The sequence below is a fragment of the Tachypleus tridentatus genome, chromosome 13, assembly GCF_004210375.1.
Source record: "Tachypleus tridentatus isolate NWPU-2018 chromosome 13, ASM421037v1, whole genome shotgun sequence".
Lineage (NCBI taxonomy): Eukaryota > Metazoa > Arthropoda > Merostomata > Xiphosura > Limulidae > Tachypleus > Tachypleus tridentatus.
The window spans coordinates 178,438,670-178,462,245 of record NC_134837.1 but is presented as its reverse complement, the minus strand read 5'-3'; the positions used below and the strand labels follow the sequence as shown (position 1 = coordinate 178,462,245).

General features: G+C 33.3%; 1 protein-coding gene and 1 long non-coding RNA gene across 6 annotated transcripts in view; one reads left to right on the top strand and one right to left on the bottom strand.

Annotated features, from left to right (window-relative positions):
* Nucleotides 1-579: 579 nt before the first annotated feature.
* Nucleotides 580-2,164, bottom strand: LOC143237354 (uncharacterized). Its single transcript, XR_013020033.1, has 3 exons — nt 1,904-2,164; nt 1,242-1,378; nt 580-1,047 (listed from the first exon to the last, which is right to left on the bottom strand). It is a non-coding gene; the product is annotated as an uncharacterized LOC143237354 (long non-coding RNA).
* Nucleotides 2,165-9,115: 6,951 nt separating this feature from the next.
* Nucleotides 9,116-23,576, top strand: part of mri (BTB/POZ domain-containing protein mrityu) — a 130,782-nt gene continuing 116,321 nt past the window's right edge. For 3 of the 5 annotated variants that reach the window (XM_076475520.1, XM_076475522.1, XM_076475518.1), the window contains exons 1-2: nt 9,116-9,233; nt 23,212-23,333. In XM_076475520.1, coding sequence (XP_076331635.1) covers nt 23,215-23,333 — 119 coding nt within the window. In that variant the 5' untranslated portion in view covers nt 9,116-9,233; nt 23,212-23,214. The remainder of the gene's footprint in view (nt 9,234-23,211; nt 23,334-23,576) is intronic. The other 2 variants (XM_076475521.1, XM_076475519.1) reach the window with 1 other exon arrangement.

Here is a 23,576-nt window from a genome sequence, read left to right as displayed (position 1 = left end):
CAGCAAAGATTTCTTTACTCTACGCTTCTTCACAGACAGGTATCCTGTCCTTGTCAATATACATGAGCACGACACTATTGACAAGTTGGAAGGGCAATATTTGAACTATCAAATTGATACTTTCTCAGAAACTGTCCTTCAGTTGAATGTTGACAAGTTTTGGGTTCAGCTGTCTACAGTTAAGGATGGAAATGGCAACCAGAAGTACGACATTTTGTGTAGGGTTATGCTTGGAATTCTTACAATCTTCCATTCTAATGCTGACAGTGAACGGATATTTAGTTTAGTGACTAAAAACAAAAGTAAGTTCAGACCAAACTTGAGCACCTCAGTTTTGAGCAGTATTATAACACACAAGATGTGTATGCAGTCAAATGGACAATGTTGTTATAACTCCCAACCATCTAGAGACATTCTTATGAAAGCAAAGGCTGCAACAGCTGTAAAACTATTACAATAAGTGTCATAAACATGATATAAACTAGTCCTTACACAAAGGCTTTTCCTGCTTACTGTTTGTGCATGTTCAATGTTGTTTTACCAATATGTTTGTTACTCTGAACTAAATAAAAGACATAATTTCAAAAGAATTTTTTAATTTATTTATTAAATACAAAAAACACAGTCATAAATGAGCAATCTATAGCAGTAATAAATAATAATAGTTATAATAATAATATAATAATAAACAGCTTAGAGACATTGGTCAGGCCTAGTAGCCGCAAATGATAAAGGGCTCTGTCTACAATCATTACGCTCAGTCATTTGAAATAGTTGGCATCTCTGCTACTCATACACAATAATATTTATTATTTAATAAATTTAATTATTCACGGAGTACAATATTTTTAGTTCTCAATTTCTGACACTCTGTCTGTAAAGCTTCAATATCAGTCATACTAAGATCAGTCTGTATGGAGATCTCTCTGGCTGTGTCTGGAATTTGAGGTCCACCTTCCTGTTCATCAGCAGCTTCCACACAGTACTCAGTAGGAACAGAAGTAGACATGGACAGCAGAGACTGGTCAGTTTCGCTCTGGGACACCACTGAAACAAAATGAAAACTACTTGTGATTGATTTATATATATTCATGTTTATTAAATGATTATCAGAAACCTAAACATAAAGTTACAAAGGACATACTTATATGAAAAAATACTCAACAATCAAACTCATCATAGGTTACTGAAATAAACATTTTTTTATGGTTTTAACAGAAGTTTAACAATTAAAAACCCACCACATCTTCTTCGCTTTTGGAGGCTGAACTTCTGTTGAATGTTTCCAGAGAGACTTTTGACTTTTTCTTCTGTGAAGAAGACACATATTGGAACTGTGAAGGAACGTAGTCTGGGAAAATGGAGTCATCACTCTTACCTGTGATACAAAAATAAACACATTACATACTTTTGTGACAATTATCTGTTTTCATATATATAAGTTGACAAATACACAAGTACCAGTATATAATAATATATGTAAATAACGTGCAGCCTGATTTTTTTTTATTTAAATGGAAGTGAATCGTTAACTGTTATTGATTAAACAAGAAGACTGTAATCCAAGAGACAAGAATAACCGAGTTGTTTATGTATCGTTCTTTTAAATGAAAAGTAAATTTTATACAATACACAGTCGTGATGTATGTTGAGCTAAACAATAATACAGGGATAGAATTTTATAATCGTTTTTTTGTGATCTGTCATGAACTAATTTGTTTATGATTGTTTATGCAGCCCCCTTTTCCCCCTCTTTATAAAAGTAAAAGAATATAATATTATATTTGTACAGCCTCAACACAACTATAGAACAATTGTATTTCGTTTCTGGTTTCAGAGCCCTCCTATATTTGTAATCTAAACTATATATTTATTATCTCTTGCAGAAATAGTGGTTACTTACTCAGAATGAAATGGTCGCTGCAGACACGACTCGCGCTGGTGGGCTGCCAAACTTCTCGCTTTACGCTCAAGATCCGTCGGAAAACAGTGAAAGCTCTTTCCTTGATCTCGGTCTTGTCTGTTCTGACAACCAACAGCTACGCACGTAGTCACCGTGGTCAAAATAATTCAGAACCGTTATGGGAAACAAGCTGCTGACCAGCTAACTAAGGCGCACTGATGCGTTGTCTAGCCTACCATCATGGCGGCATAAGTTTATATCACGTGATTGCGTGACGTAACTGCAACTGCAAGATACGTTGATTTATGTTTATTTCGAATGCCCTATATTTGATAACCTTTGGGATCCAACCTTTCATTTCATCAAAGTTTAATATCACTAGCGGAGGGTATTTTTGGCCTGAAACGCTGTAAATTTTAAAAATATATTTTATAAGATATTCTTTGGTATAGTACAAGTTACTTTTTGGTGTGGTATAAGTTCTTCCTTTTTTTAACTTCAATTTAATTGTCCCACATTGGTCATTGTATAAATTTTAAACTTTCGGAACGGTCTTAGGTCTGGCATGGCCAAGTGGGTTAAGGCGTTCGACTCGTAATCTGAGGGTCGCGGGTTTGAATCCCTGTCACACCAAACATGCTCGCCCTTTCAACCGTGGGGGCGTTATAATGTGACGGTCAATCTTACTATTCGTTGGTAAAAGAATAGTGAAAAGCTACACGAGGATTATCTGCGCTAGAGCCGCCCCTAATTTAGCAGTGTAAGACTAGAGGGAAGACAGCTAGTCATCACTACCCACCGCCAACTCTTGGGATGTTCTTTTACCAACGAATAGTGGGATTGACCATAATATAATAACGCTCAATGGCTGAAAGGGCTAGTATGTTTAGTTTGACGGGATTCGAACCCACGACCCACAGATTAAGAGTCGAGTGCCTTAACCACCTAGCCACGTGGGGCCAGAGAAAGGTGTATGCTCAGAAATCTTTTGACGAAGAGGCCTAGTCGTTAACAGACATGGTTCTTAGAGCATAAACGACAAAGGATTTCTGTAATTTTTAATCTTGTATTTCAATGGGAGGGCTTCGAAGACGAAAGAACTTTTTAAATACAACTGAGATGTAGTTGACGGTAAACAATGTTGAGCAATTAGAAAATTTAAGATCTTAACATTTTATAAACATTGATTTTAATGCTAACTGAAAAGCATGAAACTGAAAAGTAGAATTCTTATAGTGTGTGTGTCTTTGTATAGCAAAGCCACATCAAGCTGTTTTCTGTGCCCACAGAGGGGAATCGAACCCTATATTTTTAGCGTTTAAATCTGTATACTTACTGTTATCTTACGGTGGACAACAGAATATTTACAAACAATCTCTCGAGCCGAAAGCATTCTTAGCTCTGTTTTTTATCATCCATATCGACTTACCAGTATTCGTAAGCAGCATCCACAATGTTGAACTAACTGGAATCTTCTGACGTATGCAGACTTTCATCAGTCCACAGTAAAGAAAAGTCATAAATTTGAGTTGGTGTGATCACTTGTCTAACGTCTGAGTTGATGTGATCACTTGTCTTACGTCTGAGTTGATGTGATCACTTGTCTAAGACCCCTTCAGAACTTTGCAGATATTTTTTCTTCTTGACAGGTATTACTGGAGATGACAAGTGCTAAGGTTCTATGGTTCCATCCTGCAGTATCTGCTGTTTTAAGTGTTTTTTACCTCCCTACTACTCCAAGAAATTCGGCATAGTGATTGTTTTATCAAATGTGTATTGACTGTGTCAGTATAACGTTCAATAGCTTTTGTTCGACTCAAAAATACGCTGATATATTCACCCACAAAGTAACTGAATTGATTTTACTGCACTGATTCTAGATTGTCAGCACAATCATTAAGCAATGTTATCAAGGCTGTGAGCAACTTTGTATTAACATTTGGTTATGGTGTTATAGGTGCAACTCTAGTGCTACTTCTAGCATCAGTTACCTCAACTTTACTCACTATAATAATTCAAATATTCATCTAGATAGCTAATCGGACAGTAAATATTTATATAATACGTGACTTCTATGACCACAGTACACGACAATGGTGCATTAGTCTTACACAGATTAAACCACAGAACATCACTTACCTGCACGAAGGTACTATTAATTCCTTCATTACATATACTCATGCCATCATTCTAGGGCTCAACCTTAATAGCACTGGATGATTTTCCCATGAACATCAACTCACCCATTCCACAGGTAAGTTTATCAGGCAAACTCTGAAGATCATCCATCCAGAAAATACCAATTCCATAACTGATATTAGAAATTACTCTTTTCGTTCTGTGTGTAGCACTTCCTAGACTAAATCAGAAATAAACTTCTCTTCTAATTCCAAGTCAATTACCATATACAAGAACAAAATGTGTTTTCACTAATCATAATGGTGATTTCACTCAAGGGGCTTGAAAGATCCTAAGATTCACTAGGATTCTTGTCGTTTCTATGTCTACCAGGAACTCAACCTATCATTCTTTTATCCTTATCATCATATACCAAGCTCCATCCATCCCTGAAAGATCTGAACTGACCACAAAGTGTGTGGTGCAAGCTGTTCATTGTGCTTTCCACGATAAGCTTGAACTCCATTTCTCAGAACATTTATTACAGCATTCATAACTTGCTGATGAACATCCTGCACCTGCTTATCTGACAGCTAGTATCAACATCTTTGCCAACTTTACCACTTGGCAAAGTGTTGATGTTGTTGGTTATCTGGCAACTGCTGAGCCATCAGATGGATTTGATAGCCCTGCTGTCTTTAATCTTTGGCACATTATTTACACTTTTCTAACCAGTGTCCAGCAACCAAAGTTGAATGATGTCTAAGCAAAGGCATCAGCTATGGTTGTGGAATGTACCTATTGGTGAAACTGATAATTGAGTACCCTCGTGATGACACATCCACCATAGGCAGACCACATGATGGCATTTTGTCCCATTGATGGACCTTGCTGCACAATATACCACGTTGATGGTCCTGCATAGCCCTACCCCATCACTGTGAATCAATCTGGTTACATAATATTTCTATCCAGTGGAGACAGGCGATTGTAAGCTCTCTGTTTCTTTCTAGATTGACATGGTGGAGATAGCTGGATTGCATCTTCCACCAGTGGAATTGCCACTAAAACTACCACTACAGGCTTCCGCTTCAATGTCCAGTATGAAGCATTGCTTTCATGATAGTTAGGATGTTCCTCACTCCCAAAAGCTGTGTCACTTAAGCTCATTGAAAAGTCCCTTTATGAACTTGCGGACAAGAATGTTCTTACAGTCGTTACAGGTCATTACCGGGTATGCCTTCATAAGAAAGTGGAGTAGACTATCCAGGTAGATAGATAGTCAGTTGGTGCCAATCATCTAGCTTACAAGCCTTGAACTCAGTCTGTTAGGATTTCGATTATCCACTGGGTCAAATCTGCAATGCAACTCATTCCTCATCTCGGTGTTGACTGGCATTGAACGCTGCAACGCTTTAAAAATAAGGTCAGCTATTGTATAACCTGTTTCTGAGTCCGTCAATTTCAGACAGTAACTCTCCTAAAATGTTTTAAAAACCAATCCACGCCGCTTTTTTTTTTATCTCTTAAACACTAAGTGCATAATCTGACTGTCACTGTGATCTGTATTCCAGGCCCAAGCCTCTTTCACATAATCGTGATAGATGCCAGGAGGAGATGTGGGCGTGGTTTCTAACAGAAGCTGCTGTCAATATTGTTTCTCAGAAGTACTGTTTGTTCAAGTTGTTTGGGTGCTACAGACGAAAGCAGATATCTTTGGGTCAGCAGCTGTAGGCAATTCAACGTCACAGACATTTGCAACAATAGCGAACTTCCTTTGCATGTTAGGCCAGGTGATTAGGGCGCTCGACTTGTAATCTGAGGGTCGCAGGTTCTAATCTCCGTCATACTAAACATGCTCGCCCTTCCATCCATGGGAGCGTTATAATGTAACAGTCAATCCCACTATTAGTTGGTAAAAGAGTAACCCAAGAGATGGCGGTGGGTGGCGATGACTAGCTGCCTTCCCTCTAGTCTACACTGCTAAATTATGGAAGGCTAGCGCAGATAGCCCTCATGTAGCTTTGCGCGAAACTAAAAAACAAACAAACAAATAAATCTTTGTACCTTTATAACCTTTTATATTTTATTTCTTCGATAATATACTATCCTGTCATATTATTTATATTTATATTCCATATTTTTGTGCCTTCAGTAAAAGATGTCCAAAGAAAAACAAACTAATAGTTTTAGAAAAAAAATGCAAATATAATGAACTGAGCAAAACTCAGTAATACATATAGATACATATAGTAATACATATAGTACTTGAGATCTTTGGATCCAGCATAACCTCAAAATAAAATCTCGTTATAAGGATAATGGTCAAATTCTGCTATTTGTTCAGCTAAGAGTAGCCAAAAAGTTGGTGGTGAATGCTGTATGGTAGCTACCTTCTTTCTAGTTTGTTAAGTAAAGTAGCTTTTCGTGAATATTTGATAACAAACAAACAAATATGAAGCTGTTTCATTCTATCATACTTAAAATTAGTGTATATCAGAACTTTAGATTACTTGAATATTACGTAATAGCTCATATGCTTTTCAGTAGAAAGCTTAAAACGCATTTTAGTTAGTTGTAATAAAGCGCTTTCTGCCCTTATAGGTCCAGTTTTGCTTACATGAAAATCTACTTATTGTTATCTTAATAAGTTAACTTGAAAATCAAACAAATTAAGCACACGTGCATAAATGGAAGAATTTGAAACCACACGGCCGATTTCGCTACTGAATAATTTTGAGTGTATATAAAGTTATTTCACTCTCTTGGGTAGACCGTCAAAGTGTTTCATGTACTTTTATTAGATTAATATGTATTTTTATATAAACAAAATCTTCATAGATAATAATCTTTGAGCTCTTTATTAACGTATTATATGTGACTGCAGTCTTCAAATATGTAGAAAGAAAATAATTTTCAAATATTTTTCACTACAAAAGTTATCTGTTTTTTTCATTTTAAACTGTAGACCTTCTCACAAAGGTATAGTTGAAAACAAGACCAAACGTAAGATAAATGTAATTCAAAGTCTTAATTTGTGACATCTTGTAAAACTTTATTACACATTAACTGCTATATCCTGCAGCTATTTTCAGAAGAAAAATATCTTAGGAGCGATTTGACCGTATAGTAGAACTATACATTTGGGCAATGATAAGCCAAGTTTAAATCCATGCATTACCACAAACTATTCCTTGGATTTTAAGATGAGGATGAATAAGATTGACACTTAATTCTTTAATGTGGATGGTGGATGTGATGATGCTGCAGACTGGTTATCTTCTTTCTGGATATTAGCTTAAAATTAGAAACGACAACAGATAATTTTACTAATTTTGCCATGACATACAAATATTATATCCAATAATTAATACTCCATTATTTAAAAAAAATAAAAACTAAGGTCTAATCTTGCCTTAAAAACCTTTTGACATTCTTTCTAAAGGTTAATGCCTATGTAGATAACGGTAAGGGTGTATGCAGATTTAGTTTATCTGGATTTTCGGAAAACTTTTGACAAAGCGCCACATGAAAGGCTTGCAAAAAATTATCTTTATAGGTGTGCGGAATAAGTTACCAAATTAGTCAGAAGAGCGGCTGGATGAAAGAAAGTAGAGGGTTATTATGAATGTATTTCAGTCAAACTGGATTAATGTAACAAGTGGTGTGCGTCAGGGTTCAGTCTTAGGATCTTTGCTCTTTTTTTGTTTGCATCAATGACACAGATGATGGAATATACAATAAATCAGTCAAACGTGCAGATGATATTAAAGTCTTGGACGCTGCTAACTATGAAAGGATGCTGTTGCTTTACAACAGGATTTAGATCAGTCAGGGAGTTAGACAGATAAATGGCAGATTGGTTTTAATTGTAATTAATGCAAAATAATGCATGTGTATTTTAAATTATAAATATAACTACGATGCGAATAACATTAACAGCGTTATGGAGGAAAAGAGACTTGGCGTAATAGTCGATCAGTCTCTAAAGCCATCCAAGCGGTATGATTCTGCTAGAGGTTGGGCAAATATGATTTGGGTTTGTATTTACAGAAATATTGAATACAAGTCTAAAGAGGTTAAAACTTCATTATATATTTCACTGGTTAGGCCATATTTGGAACATTGTGTTCAGGCTTGGGCTTTTTACATAAAAAAATAAATTGAATTGTTGGAAAGAATTCAGAGAAGGATTACTGGAATGTTGCCTGGAATGGAGGAGTTATCATACGAGAAGAAACTAGAATCTTTCAAATTGTTTAATATTGAAAAAAGAAGAGTTAGAGGGGATTTTATTGAGATGTTTAACATTTTAAAGGGAATTAATGGTGTTGATGCATCATCTTTTTCTTCACATTTAGTAGTAAGAACAGTAGGATTAGGGTACACAAATATAAATTTTATCAAGGTAGGAGTCATCTTCAGCTAAGACAGTTTAACTTTTCTAACAGAGTAGTTGGATTTTGGAATGGATTGCTTTCAGGCAGTAAATTTAAGTGAGTCTAAGAAAAAGCTTCGTTAGTATATGAATGTTAAGGGCTTAAAGATATTTTAAAATTATTTTAATTTAGTTTAGAGAATGGAACAACCGAGATGGACCAATAGGTCCCATTTTAGGCCCGGTATGGCTAAGTGGGTTAAGGCATTCGACTCGTAATCTGAGGGTTGCGGGTTCGGATCCCGGTCGCACCAAATATGCTTGCCCTTTCAGCCGTGGGGGCGTTAAAATGTGACGCTCAATCACACTTTTCATTGGTAAAAGAGTAGCCCAAGAGTTAGCGGTGAGTGGTGATGATTAGCTGCCTTCCCACTAGTCTCACACTGCTAAATTAAGGACGGCTAGCGCAGATAGCCCTCGAGTAGTTTTGCGCGAAATTCAAAAACAAACAAAACAAAGGTCCTATTTTGTCCCAAAACGTTGTGTTAAAATATTATTTTTCATACTTAAAATTATTTATTTCATATTATTTCCTTGTTGATTTCATTTTCAACCAATGATTTACTAATGCATAAATCCTTTAAACCTGATCTATCAGAAAATGTCAGTTATATATGTGCATGTGCGTTTGTGACAATATTATTATTAGAGAGCACTACACTATGTTAGACAACAATCAATTTTGTCGACGTAACATAGATTGCTAAGTTGTAGAAAAGGTTTAACAAAGATACGTGAATTTGAACTCGACACGACGATAGAGCATTAGCTTACGTAAGTAAAGTTACTGTTAGGATTAATTTATTAGAATTATTACATGTTTGATCGCCGTAACGTGCGTGTAAAAGTAGAGTTATATGGAAAACTTAGAGGAAATGTTAATGATTAATGTTTTGGAAAAATTTCTACAAAGTAAAATATCGAAATACATAACAAAGACTAAGCAGCACTAACTCACCTATATTGCCACTGGGCTGAATACTATAGTCTGTAGTAAAGTTGATAGGCCTCGAACCACAATGTTTACTAAAATGCCACTATTATTTAGTATTAGCACTAGTAGTCAGTCACTACAACAAAATTACGAGTTTTAACTTTAGATGTAAAGGTAATGAACTGACTAAGGCTAAGAGTTTGGTCATTATTAATATAACGTTAAACCTTTCGTTTGTTATAGCTTAGGCTTAGCAGTTTCTTTAAAGTTTTGATAATTGTTTAATTCTCACTGAAGTGTTGATTATGTGAGTTTATATTGCCCTGAGTTGTCACTAAATCCTCAGTGTTAGACTTAAGAGTGAAAAGTAGTTATATAGTGTTTTTTGTGACCCAAATATTTCTTTCATGTAGAAAAAGTAATGAAATTTACCCTAAGGCCTTGTTTTAATTAGTTTGTTTCTTAAAACAGCTAAAAAGCACTTTTGTAATACTTTTATTGTAAAATTGTACCTTTTATAATACCTATTTCTTCCAGTTACTAGCCTTTGTAAAAACTAGTACTAGTTTTCAAGTAATTCCAGTGTCTTTAAAACAACTGATGTGCAATAACTTAAAATATATTAACCCTATGCAGTACACTGACTGTAATTTCAAATTTATTTTATACATATATGTTTTAATAAACACAAAAGTATGTTGAACAAAAATTTTTTTTCATGAGCAGGATATTCTACACCAATTAGAAATTAACCACACTACCTTTCATATTTTAAAGTGTGACGTATCTTAAACAGTAAAAATATAAAACTATCGTATGTTATTTTTGAGCAGCTCTTAGCATTGCTGAAATTCTCAACAATTACTTTTTGCATAGGTTGGAATAAATACGAGCTTTGGCTCTGAGTGAAACCAAGAATTCAACACTTTTTTAAAGTAGATAATTTTAATTTATAGATGGACTTAAACTTTTCATGTCACTTGGGATGAGTACTTTTGCTTGTGAAACTAAATTAATGCACAAGTCATTTTAATGTAATGGGAAAACATGCACAAAGCTCTAAATTATATCTTAGTAAAGTAATCAGCTTGGAGAGGAAGTTTCATTATAGTTTAGTGATACTTTCAAGTAATTTATGCCAGTCCAAAAAATAAAGGGGTTTATGTGATACAGAGGAGTGAAGACTGAAATATTAAATATTTCCATTTGAAATAAAGAAACTTGTATTAGAATTTGTCATAAACTAGTTTTAGGTTTATTGACATATGTTTATAAAGAAGCATGTCATGAAATGTACATTTAGGCTGACGTGTATACATGTTCAGTATACAAAATTTGTAATTACATAGCAAAATTGGCTCACAAAGTACAAATCTGTGAGTTTAATATATTAGTATTTTGTCAAGTATAATGATATTGGTTACAATATATTAAATTTATGTGTCTGTTATTACTACTTATGAATGATGTTACATTTCAGTTATTTTTATTGAAACAATAATAATAAATACCTTACTCTAACTTTCTAGGGTTTTTTGCCCTCAATCAACTCCTAGGCTTTTGTATTTAGACCTGTCAAATGTAGTATAATCAACTAGGAAAGGATTTTTGTATATCAAGAAGTTTTCTTTTCAAATGCAGTGATTTTATAGTTTCACAGATAGCTAAATGTAGCTTAGTGGGGTGGCCATTACAAATACTGATGGAATTTCTTCAGTTTTCTCTTTCATTTCATGGAGTATACATACTTTGAAGACAAAAACACTGTTTGTATCCATAACTGGTAAAATGTTAATTCTACAACTGCTATAATGTTAATAAATGAGTTATTAACTTTCATAAGTCTTGCCCATGCATTGTGGGTTAATCTACATAAAAATCATGATTTCTAGTATTTATGGTGTTACAAAATCCAATTGTGTTGAAGAAACTAGAGATATGGTTGGTAATCCTTGTGTTTGGTGTTGCTAATTCTGTTAAGGTAAGGCAAATGCAACTTAATTTTTAAATTTTGAGTGCATGTTTTAGAAAGCAAAAAATTATCCCTCACTATAATATGGCATGAAGCTTCCATGATTTAATTTATAATTAAAATATAAATAGGTTTAAAAATAATAATTTGTGTTTTAAACAATGATTTTAGTCAATGCACTTCCACAATTGACAGTGAATTTTGGCTTTTCTTGCCAGGTGGTCAGGGCAATTGACTTATAATCTGAGCATTATTGGTCAAATCCCTGTCACACCAAACACGCTTGAGTTTTTATCCATGGAAGCATTAAAATGTGACAGCCAATCCCACTATTTGTTGGTAAAAGGGTAGCCCAAGAGTTGGCAGTGGGTGGTGATGACTAGCTGCCTTCCCTTGAGTAGCTTTACATGAAATTTAAAAAACAAATTTTTCATGATTGTGATAACTGTCAGGTTTGTGTGTTTTAGCACCTGCTTTTTCTGTTGGTTATAAAAGTGTACTTAAGACAGGGATGAGTAAATAAGTTGCTTCCTTCAACAGAATAAATGTAATAAAAAAAATTTTAAATCTACAAAATCAATTTTTAAAAGTTTTTATAAAAGCTAATTTCTTATCATAGTTATGTATTTAGTGAAACTAAAAATCAACCAAGCCATCAGTATAATTAATAAAGTATAATTTTCTGCAGTAGAATACATTGCTTCAGTAGTTGGGTACTTTTACTGTTATGAATATCTTTATCGCAGTGTTTGGGAGTGCAGCTTAAATATATGTCAAGTTTGTTCTATTGAAATAATGCTTTTATTGTACTAGTGATATCTGATGAACAACAGTTTTAGCATTTCCTGTTTTATTTAGAATAATTTGATTTCTTCTTATGCTAAACATTTTGATATAAAAGATCACATCTTGTATTTGTACAGAGTCAGACTACAAATTTGGTTTATACCATAATTCATACAAACTTCGTCTTATATTGATATTTGCAAACTTAGAATGGAATATTCCTGCACCACACAGTAATCCAATTTGCCAAGTATTTAAGTTCTTAAATGTACTGCCCCTGTGATGGGAGACATCCCTGAAATTCACTATCTTCTAAGCACTAGCCGTGTTTGAAAGATGAATACAGGGTGTCCTCATTTTCTTCTCTGAAAAAGTGGGAACCTCATTTCATGGATATAGTAACCTAATCAGCCTGATTATTAATATATTTTCTTGTGATACTTGTTTTTTATCAATATATATTTTTAGTATGTTAGAAACAAACACAAGAAATATTTATCTAGTAATTTTAAATGGATTGATTGCTGGGAATTATTCCATAATTTTAGACCTACTCTTTTTTTTTTTGAAAGGCTTCTTACCATGTTGATGTTTCTTTTTATAATAAAGTGACTAAAGCTGTATGTAATAGTTTACCAAATACAATGTCTTTAGTCTTAATGTTACAATTACTTTCCAAGTTAAATGTAAGATTCTTCTAAGTAGAAACAAAACAATGTTGTTTTTTAACCACAATTAACCATTAAAGGGTTTGAAGAATCTATCAATGATCATATTTATATTGTAATTCATTTTCTTTACAGTGCCATTAGTGTTAACAAAAATGATTTTTATCACATTTTTTTTTATTTCTACTGTATAATATTTTATAATTTCCAAGCTCAATTGCAATTTACTAGAATTGTCAGTTTTATATCTATTTTAACACCTTTGTTTTATTTGGCAAATTTGCAAATATCAGCCAAGAAGATATTCAAATTGTTGACATAGACAATGAAAACAAAGGATTTTTACCAATTTCATAAGTATCAAATATATTAATTTGTGAGGTATCAAATGTGTGGGTGCTCTCATATGGCAGAAGTGAAGCCACTTTAATATTTGACAAATGCGACATCACAAAGCTGAACAACATAATTATGGTTGTTTTATGATCTTAATATTTATGCTGGCAACAGAATATAGACTGAACTGATACCTTAAGTGCTGTTCAGATTCAAAGGATGCATAAATCTTTCACAAACTTAAGTGGTCATATTTCATTACTAAGAACTATAAATTCATGCACAGGATATTTTACTTTTGTAAGATAATGAAATGTGAAAAAGGAAAGGAAAAAGAAACTATTTTTTGTAGGAGCTGTAAACCTTTTTTTAATTGCTTAGCTGTGATGCCGAGAAATTATTGAAATTTAGGGTAATTTTTTATTTGTTTTAGTTTTAACGTTATTATTATATTAAGTGAAATATACAATATGCAAACAAAAAGAGATCATTTGCTTCTTTAAAGCTGTCTTTGCATCTAGTAAAAAAAAATCCACCCTTTATTTACATTAATCAGTTGGTTCTTTTCTTGAACTCCAAAAATGTGTCAGTTTTCATTACTCCAACAGCCCCTGAAGCCTATCCACACTTTTGGAAACCTTTTAATTTGTGTTGTCTTGTCCTGTTGTTTTCAGGATATATTGCAAGACAAAATTCAAGATCTTTACGCACTCACTCCACTTCCCCTAATATTGTTTTAAACTTGAAAGAGATAACCTTTTACATTTCTACTATGTGTCATATCCCAGCTGGCCTGATGACTTGTATTTCATGAAAGGTCTTGTCTTTACTGGGTATGGCAAAGGTAACATTTTTGGTATAGCATATACTTTGGTTTTACTCATGGTACTAAGAAATATGAAATATTAACTTCTGTGCAGAACAAGCTAGTTGCTTAGATAAAATAGACAAAAAACTTATCCTTAAAAGGCAGTTCTTCCCTTTCTAGAATGACCATAGAAGTTTTCTCTTAAGTCCTTTCAAATAAGTCAATATCTTTTATTTTTTAAAGAATACCAGAACTGTGCATAACTTCTGAAGTGAGGACTTACCTATGATTAATGTATTAGTAGATAACTACTTCTTTTGACTTACAACTTGGCCCGGCATGGCCAAGTGTGTTTAAGCGCGTGACTCGTAATCTGAGGGTCGCTGGTTCGCACCAAACATGCTTGCCCTTTCAGCCGTGGGGGCATTATAATGTGACGGTCAATCCCACTATTCATTGGTAAAAGAGTAGCCCAAGAGTTGGCAGTGGGTGGTGATGACTAGCTGCCTTCCCTGTAGTCTTACACTACTAAATTAGGGACGGCTAGCACAGATAGCCCTCGAGTAGCTTTGTGCGAAATTCAGAAACAAACAGACTTACAAGAAACTTGTCTATAAATAGGTCCTAACATTCCATTAGTTTTATTACTAGCAGCAGGGCTCTTGTCAAAATTATAAATGTAAATGAGTAAAGCACTCAGCAATGACCCCACTGTATTGTCCATGGGTAATAATGGTCCTGTTTGTCTGGGCTCATTTAGTTTCATTCAGCCACTTTCCACTCAAATTCATTAGTTTTTATCCTACTCCTACCGATATGTTTCACCTTGTTGAAAGGTGTTTTTTTTTTTTTTGAAAATCCAGATTAGCCAAGTGCGCGCACACACTATTTTGTCAAGATAAAAAGAACATTCCTCAAAGAAGATAACAGATCAGTAAAATAAGATTTCCCTTTGATAAATCCATGTTGGCCTTTAAATATGATATATTTCACTGAATGATTTAGTATATCTGTTATCAGATTTTCTGGAGGAGTTTGCACTATAGAAGTTAAACTAGCTAGCCTACATTCTGTGGATAACACATCACTCCACCCCTGTTAAAAATGGGAGTAACATAAGTAATTCTTCAATTCTCCTTGACCTCCTTTAAAAGCCTGGTCTAGTACATGTGTTATGTCTATTTTTAATATATCAACCTTTATACTTGCTATCAAAGGATTGTCTGCATGATTCAGGTCTGTTTCAGTATTCCTTTTAGAGTGCTAAGGGTAAGAAATATTTTTTAAACATCCTTTCTATTAAAACCAGTTGACATTCTTTAAGTGCCTATTCTCCATTTTAACATTTTGTTTACCAACATTAATAATCTTTATTCTTGCCCAGTCACATTTAAACTACGTTTCTTCTTTATAGAAATATATTCTCCATGGAATCGTTCTTTCTCGTTATTTTAGTAAAACAGGACCACTAGTGGTTTTCTAATTGTCCATTTGATACCATTCTTTAAGTGATATTTTGCAACAACTTTAACTCCATTTCTCTACTTTTTTATAAATACATACAAATTTAATTACTTGGACTTTGTTGTTTTGTTTTTTTTTTGTGTGTGCATGTTGTTGTTGTTAAGCCAACTTAATTAAAAGGCAGTCTGAACATACAATAATCCGTGATGAGGAGAAAGCACACTTGTAGAGAAAAATATATATGTAGAAACGGCTGGTATGGGTAAAGAAAGCTCTATGTAGAGGAGCGAACAATGTTTTGACCTTCTTCGGTCATCATCAGGTTCACAAAGAAAGAAAAGGGTAACTGACTGATAGCTTACCACATGTTTGAAGGAGGTTGTGTAATTGAGTGTAGGAATGTAGAGGGCATGCTTAGATGTTTGATTATATTTACAAATATAGGTATAAACTAGTTAGTAAAAACTAGTAACAAAATAAGACATTCCAGTTCATTTCAAATTTATTCAAAAACCAGGCACAAAACTAAGGTCTATACTATGTAAAAACTACACTGACAAACATCACACCAACATTATTTATAAAATACAATGTGATAACTGCCATGACTTCTATATTGGAGAAACAAGTAGAAAAATGGAAACCAGATTCACAGAACACAAAACGTCACCTTCACACGTTTTTGAATGCTGCAAATCAAATAAACATAAGATAACCATAGAAAACACACAAATACTAAATAAAGAAACAAACATAAACACAAAATTAAAGAAGCCTTACTTATACAACAACTCAAGCCTAAAATAAACCAATACAAAGGAACACCTATATTAATTAATATATCCAACATCTAAACATGATGTCTACATTCCTACACTCAATTAAGCAACTGCCTTCAAACATGTGGTCAGCTACCAGTCGTTAACCCTTTCTTTCTTTGTGAACCTGACAATGACTGAAGAAGGTTGAAATGTTTGCTCCTCTACATAGTGTTTTCTCTATCCATACCAGCCGTTTTTGCATATATGTCTGAACTTAGTTACAAGTCTGTATACACATAATAATTTTATCCAAAAATAGTAAAACCTTATCAAAAATACTCAAATCAAATATTGTTTTGTAAAAAAGTCATAATTTTAAGGGTTTTTTTAGTTAATTCATACAAAATATTACAATTTTTCACTATAAAAAGAAGTCAAATGGACATCCTTTTGAAAAATGGGATCATTTTAGTGTTACTAAACAACAATAATAGATTTTTTGTTAGACTTTTTAAAGATGATTTTTGAAGCCCCCAACATCTCTTTGTTTTTAATCTTTATTATTTATTATCTGAGGAAAACTTTGTCAGTACTTAAACCTTAGTATTCAAGAAATAGCCCAAGCTTTTGCAAAAACTACTCTTTTTCAAATACTAAAAAAATTTAAGGAATATTCTTTACATAATTAAATGAGGTGATAGCATTGAGGGTCTTGTTTTTTTCTTTCAAGAATTTTTGTATGACAGTGTTGAAGTATACATTTTATTACGCACCTATCGATTCTAAAATATGACTGAAACCACATTTCACCATTATCTCTTATTGGTCTTTTTATATATTGTTTTGTTCCAAATACTTACTTCATAACATCTTAAAATGAGCATCAAAGCCATGTGACATAACTGTTTATGGAAATCTCTCTATAAGTATTTTTTATTATTTAAACTTTACTGTTCTATCCCCAGTGTAGTGTTCCCAATTTTGGTGAAATGTGTATGGTTACTTTATTAATAACCAGTTTCTAGTTCACGACATACACATTTCTGTATTAGAATTGTACATTAATAGCAACTTCTCACTCCAAAGTGAGAAACTTTTCTTTCCTTGCAATCATTACTTAGCATTTACTTGCACCAACTGATGTAAAATTCCATCAGAAGTTGTATACTTTGTATCATTTTATACAAACTATAAAGATAATTTAGCTTCCTTTTTATACAAATGCAACTTTTACTTGAAGTTTCCTTTGTCTCTTCATAATTTCAGAATTTTTATACTTAGTGTACTTTCAACTTCAGTGACCATCCACATACTAGACTCTAGCTTTACTTCTAATAAGTATGCAAAAGAAAGGAATTATATGCTTTTCTAGTCACTTAAATTGCAGTTGAATACATTATTTTCTAAAATATAAACTTGCTACATTTTAATGTCCTGCACATCTTTTTATTGCATTAATTCCTTTGATGATCTTATGCTGTACTTTGATTAAAAGAAATAAGTTACATATAAAGACAAAATCTGGAACTCATTGGCACAAGCAGCAAAATCATAAACTTAAAATAACAGTTTAGAAGTACATAACCTATTGTTAACACTTTTGCTTTACCCACTATTCAAAATGGTAATGATAAGAATTCTTAGAGTCTGTATACAGGATGACGGTAAATCATATTGTAAACCTAGAATTGGTTGTATGTTCTGTCAGTCTCAAGAATATAGCCATCTTTAACTACAGCCAATTGTTGTGATAAATGAATAAGATGCTAAATCCTATTCCACCTATGTTGTCTGCAGAAGGGATTTATCAGATAGCCTCAATTCTGAAGAAATCTCTACTGGTTTAAGTTTTCTTTTTCTCAAGTGTGTTCTTAAGGTTACCTTGGATCACACATTTGTGAGAACTGTGGCTTTGTGGTCCTTTGAATCCATAGATCTGTCAGTGTGATCTTAATTATTTACTTTTTTCTGATACAAATGCTCGCAAATTACTTATCAGGAAGTCTTAGATCTTCAGAAAAGAGTAATTTATATAATTTATCAGTTATTCTGGATTTTATTCAAGTCTTTTTAATGTTTCATTGGAGACCTCATGTACAAAAGTTTCTCAGCTGTAACCATTGAATGATGTTATTGAATATACATGATTACTTATCTTTATATTTTTCCTTATTTGTCATTTTTTTCTTTTTGCTATTTGGGTGTGGTGGTGGTGCATGGAATAGCTTATCAGTCCATTGCTCTTATACTTTTCTTTGACTCCCTGCATTTTTATTCAGTTTTTATTAGTTTTTTTAACATCTGATATATTATGACTTTTTCATCTAATTGTCATATGCAGTTGAACACACAACTGGACTACATCTATTGAGTAGCTCATACAAAACTCCAATTATGATTTTTAGTACCAAAATAATTCAAGGATTGTTTTAACCATCTTCTATGCAATTGCAAGCCTTAGTCTGAAGTTTATACACTTCTGTCTTCTCCATCTACTGCCAAATACACACTTTCTGCTTTAGAAATTATGACTTCAATTCATGACATCAGTATTATTAGGTGCACTAACATGCATAACATGAGTGATAACTTCAATTCACACACTTTTTTTAAATGCACTACCACTCATCACCTCAAGTGGGATCCTGCATTTAAATAGCACTTTCTTCAGACTTATTGTTTCAGACAATTTCCCTTTCTTCTGCTTCTATTGATTACCTTCAGTGTTAGCGTTAGTCACAATTTACTGTTGTAGGTTTTCCTTTTCTTGAACCTTGTACAAATCTGCCTCTCTTCATAGATGCCTTTGTCAAAAGCTTCAGTCCTGTCTTGAAGGAAAATCATCTTTCCAGCTTCCTGGACTCTTTAAGAATATGGATGTCACATTTTTTTAATTTTGATCAGTTTAACTTTTATGTTAAGATTTCTTATCCCTGCTACACCATCATTATGGTTTAGCTCACCCTCATAGTTTCACTGTAGTAACTTATATCATTGAAAAGAGAAGAATTCAATTCTAGCCTTTGTTTTGCTGTGGTCTCTCTTCAGCTTTGATCCTGTTCATATTGTATACATCTGAGCCTGTTATGTCCCACTGGCTGTGAACATTTTTGCAGACTATCTTTCTAGAGATTCTTGGTTTCTCCACTTAGATTAGATTCTTCCACTTCACAGTGATTGTGCCAGTGGCTTTTTCATATTATAAATTAATGCATTGCAGAAATAGACAATCATCATCTTCTTTGCTGGCATCCAGATACCATGCTTCTTTGGTAGTGGGTGCTTTAAGACATTCACAGGAGAACCTTCTCTGTCTACCTTTCTCATCATCTTTACTCTGAAGTATTGGCCTAGATCACTTGATAAAGCTGTGGAGTTCCACTTAGTTGGTCAGTTCAGCAATGATTTCCCATTTCTATTTTTATCTCAAGAGAATCCTCTTCTACACCAGACTTGAACATAATGTTTTCCACAATGATGCTCACTGCTTGTAGCTTCATGGCTGTCTTTTATGCAATCCATTTTTACAGAAAGTCAAATTCTTTTCTTGAGTAGCTCAACTGTTATCATATTCTTGCAGACATTCATCCTTTGCTTTCTGTTAATTTTATTAGGTTAGTTTCAGCAGCTAATACCTGAGAAATTATTTTCAGCATACTGTATTTGCCTCTCTGTAGAACATATAGTTAATATCTCCCACCACATCCTGAAAGTTTTGTGTACGTGTCAAACCTTTGAATGAAACACTTACCCTTACACCTCTATGATGCAATCAACATTAGACTTCCCCCTCTCTTCCATCACTAAACCAGTAAGAGGCTGCTACATCTTCCATGGTTAGTTCTTCCCTTAACTCCTTGTGTATCCCAAAGGCTCAGTATTTCCTATGCACTGTAATAATGAAATTTAATTGAATAAATTGCAAATACCTCTTGTAGAAATAAAAGTGTAGAGAATAACATTTCAAAAGTCTTCTGCCTTTTGTCATCAGGTTAGTGCATGTATGATGTTCTTGATCTTTATGATATTCTGGTGGATTGTGGAGGGCTTTATGATTGGTTGGTTTTTTCTTGTTTTGTATTGGAGGAGATACTTCTTGTAGATTCAACCAATGGTAGCCATAGGTTATTCACCTCTAATCTAGAAACTCTGTTTAGTGAAGGATTGTGCTAACGTAAAGAGATTCTTTTATGTTTCTCATTTCCAAATTTGTGTGTGTCAATGATTCTAGTTTTTTCCAGTTTGTTTTGTATGCTCTGCATTGGCTGATTTTGTTTTAATGCATTTTGTACTATCTTTATGTTCTTTTATTCTTGTTGCAAGTCTTCCTGTTTCTCCATTGTTTTGTTGCAGGAACATGAAATTTCATAAATGACATTTTTGTGTTTCTTTTTAGTGGGTTTCTGTTTGTTTTTCACCAGAATGGATCTCAATGTTTTGTAGAATTTCCACCAGGCATCCATGTTGAATTTCTTGCCTATGTGTTTTAGTTTTTCATGCACCTAGTCAGTATTTTACTGCCATTGATTTATTTATCTCTTCCCCTTTACTTTTCTCTCACTTTTCTTGGAATCTTGTTCTTATCCAAACAACTTTCAAACCATTTTCATTGATATGGATGGTTTGAAATCAGGTGACTGTAGGATCTGCCATGATTTATCAGGGCTAGGTTATTTTCACAGTATTTATTTTACAGTTTGTGTTCACTGCTGAGTTTTATGCCATTTCTCTTGCTCTAGGTCATGACGAAGCTATGCAGTACACCATTTGTACTGTTTATGCCAACTCTTTTAGCTCTATACTGGACCTGGAATCACTTAGCATTAGCTCTAACCTTGTTTTCATTGATATTATAAAATAGCTGGCCCATTTTTCCCAATCTGTTAGTAAGTCCATCTGCTGTGATTATGTCACTTCCAAGCCTATCCCATTAAAGGACTATGGTCCTGTATTGGAGGCTCAGCTTTGCACCAGTTGCCAATCGACTTGGAGTGGGTAGCATTGTAACAAGCTTTTTCAGATCAAACCATCTGTTGTTCTTTGGTTATCAAGTTTCCATAAGGATCAGAAGAACGAAGTTGTTTTGGCCATACTATTCATTGGTCACAGTTTTTAACACATCATTTTCTTTTATCTGGGACTGATCCACAAATGTATGGTCTTTCTGCTAGTTTACCCATGATTTAGGACAGTCATTAGCAATGGTGATTATTGTCCAATGTACTTCTGTTTATAACTTTTTGCAAGCCAATGGTCTCTTTAATTCTACTTAAAACCTTTATTTGAAACTTGGACATTGTTTCATCTTATCTCAATTTATTTTTACATTTTATACCAATTTTACTTTTATGTGTTTTTTACCAGTTGTTTGATGCAGATAGCCTGTTTGTTTTGTGCCAATAAAAACCAACTGCTAAGTGTTTCCAGAGTTTTGTGTATTTTCATGGTTACAAAGTGAGTAAATAGTGATTACACCATTTTTTTTATAATCATTGAGACTACTAAAAAGCGAATTCCAAAAAATCCTACTTTTGTAATTATCATAGGCCTTATAATTTTGTGTAAAAAGAGTTTCTAAATAAAGAAGTTGCTAGTAATAAATAGGTGTTTCCTGTTCACTTTATTTATTACTAACAGTATTTTTGGATGATGTCCTGTTAAATATTCAACAAAAGTTTAAAGAGTAAAAAAATTGGTGAAATTTTCAGTTAATTTAAAATTTTGTATCACTGTTAGGGAGGTTTTCTTTTTCAAATAGGCCTGGCATGGCCAGGTGATTAAGGCTCTTGACTCATAATCTGAGGGTCATGGGTTCAAATCCCCATCACACCAAACATACTTGCACTTTCAGCCATGGGGGCATTATAAGGTGATGGTCAATCCCACTTATTTGTTGGTAAAAGAGTAGCCCAAGAGTTGGCAGTGAGTGGTGATGACTAGCTGCTTTCCCTCTAGTCTTACACTGCTAAATTAGGTATGGCTAGCACAGATAGCCCTTGTGTAGCTCTGCAAATTTCAAAACCAAACAAACAAATCTTTTTTAAACATCCCACAGTTTTAAATTTTTAGGTAATGAATGAAGTTTTAAAACACCTGTCTCTATTTTATTTTGCAACTAACAATAAACCTGCAATGGAAAATTTGTTTACTTTTAAATTTGGCAGTGAAAGAGTTAATGTTCTTGTTAAAGAATGGAGTGTTTTGGTAGTATTAGTGAGTTAAGATGTACAGGTTTGTTGTTCAGATGTTGTTTTGGAGAAATTTAAGACAAAATTAAATTAATTAGCTAGGTAAAAATGTGGTTGTTATGAGATGTGTTTAAATAATTTTGGTTTTACTCCTGGAAGAAGCTGAAATTAAACAAGTTTTGATAAATTACAAATTATTCTTAGTTTTACTGTACAGCTCCAATAAGTAGTCAGGTTCTCATTTCTTTAATAGTCTGAGTATTTTGTTAATTGCAAAAGAATGTAGTTAAAGTTCTAGCACCTATGCATAAAAGCCTATGTTTAAAGACATCATGATTTTAGTTATTCATTCATAGACATTGTGGTTATTGTTAAAAGTATTTAAGTAAAAGATGTTTTAAAATATTTTTGTCTTGGGTGAGTTAATACAATAAAAATATCACTTTGTTTTCATTATAGTTTCTTCAATCAAATATATTTTGTAAATTAGTATAATAATTCATTACTGTTAGATGTTGAAATTATTTTCTATGATTATTACCTGTAAACTTGAACAGAAGTGTTTATGAAGTTTGATGCTTTGTTGTTGATTTTTCTGAAATTACAAATGTATATTAATCTTTTATCTGATGCATTTAAAATAGGTATGTGGAAATAAAGCCTAAATGCATGAAAATTGAAGTTCTTTGTAATAAATAATTGTTTGATAAAATAACTTGGCATACAGTGTTTGTGTGTTTAAGTCAATTGTATTTATGCTAGCTACAACAGAAAATGGTTATATGTGTGTGTATTCAAAATGTAGGATAAGAAATGATTAATTCTAATCTTGTAGAACATGGCATCTAGGCAAGATCCTCCTGGTGGTCGTACCTATGATCACAGCAGTAGTGATACAGAAGAAACTGATGGTTCTCCAGAAGAAAGAAGAGGAAGACTCTTTAAAACTAGGTCAGGGTAAGTGCTGTGTTGTTGTGTTTAGAGACCCAATTTTCATACAAAATCTTAAGTCTTTTATATATTTGTGAAAAAAAAGCTTTTTACTGTAGCTTAAGGTGAATTATTTGTAAATGCATAGTATTTCAGTAACACACTTATGATAACTGTATAAAAAATCTTTGGATAGAAAAATATTGGATGTTCTAATTAAAGAAAATCATAGAAAATAAACCTGCAGATGTAAGTCTTGTTCCAATATGG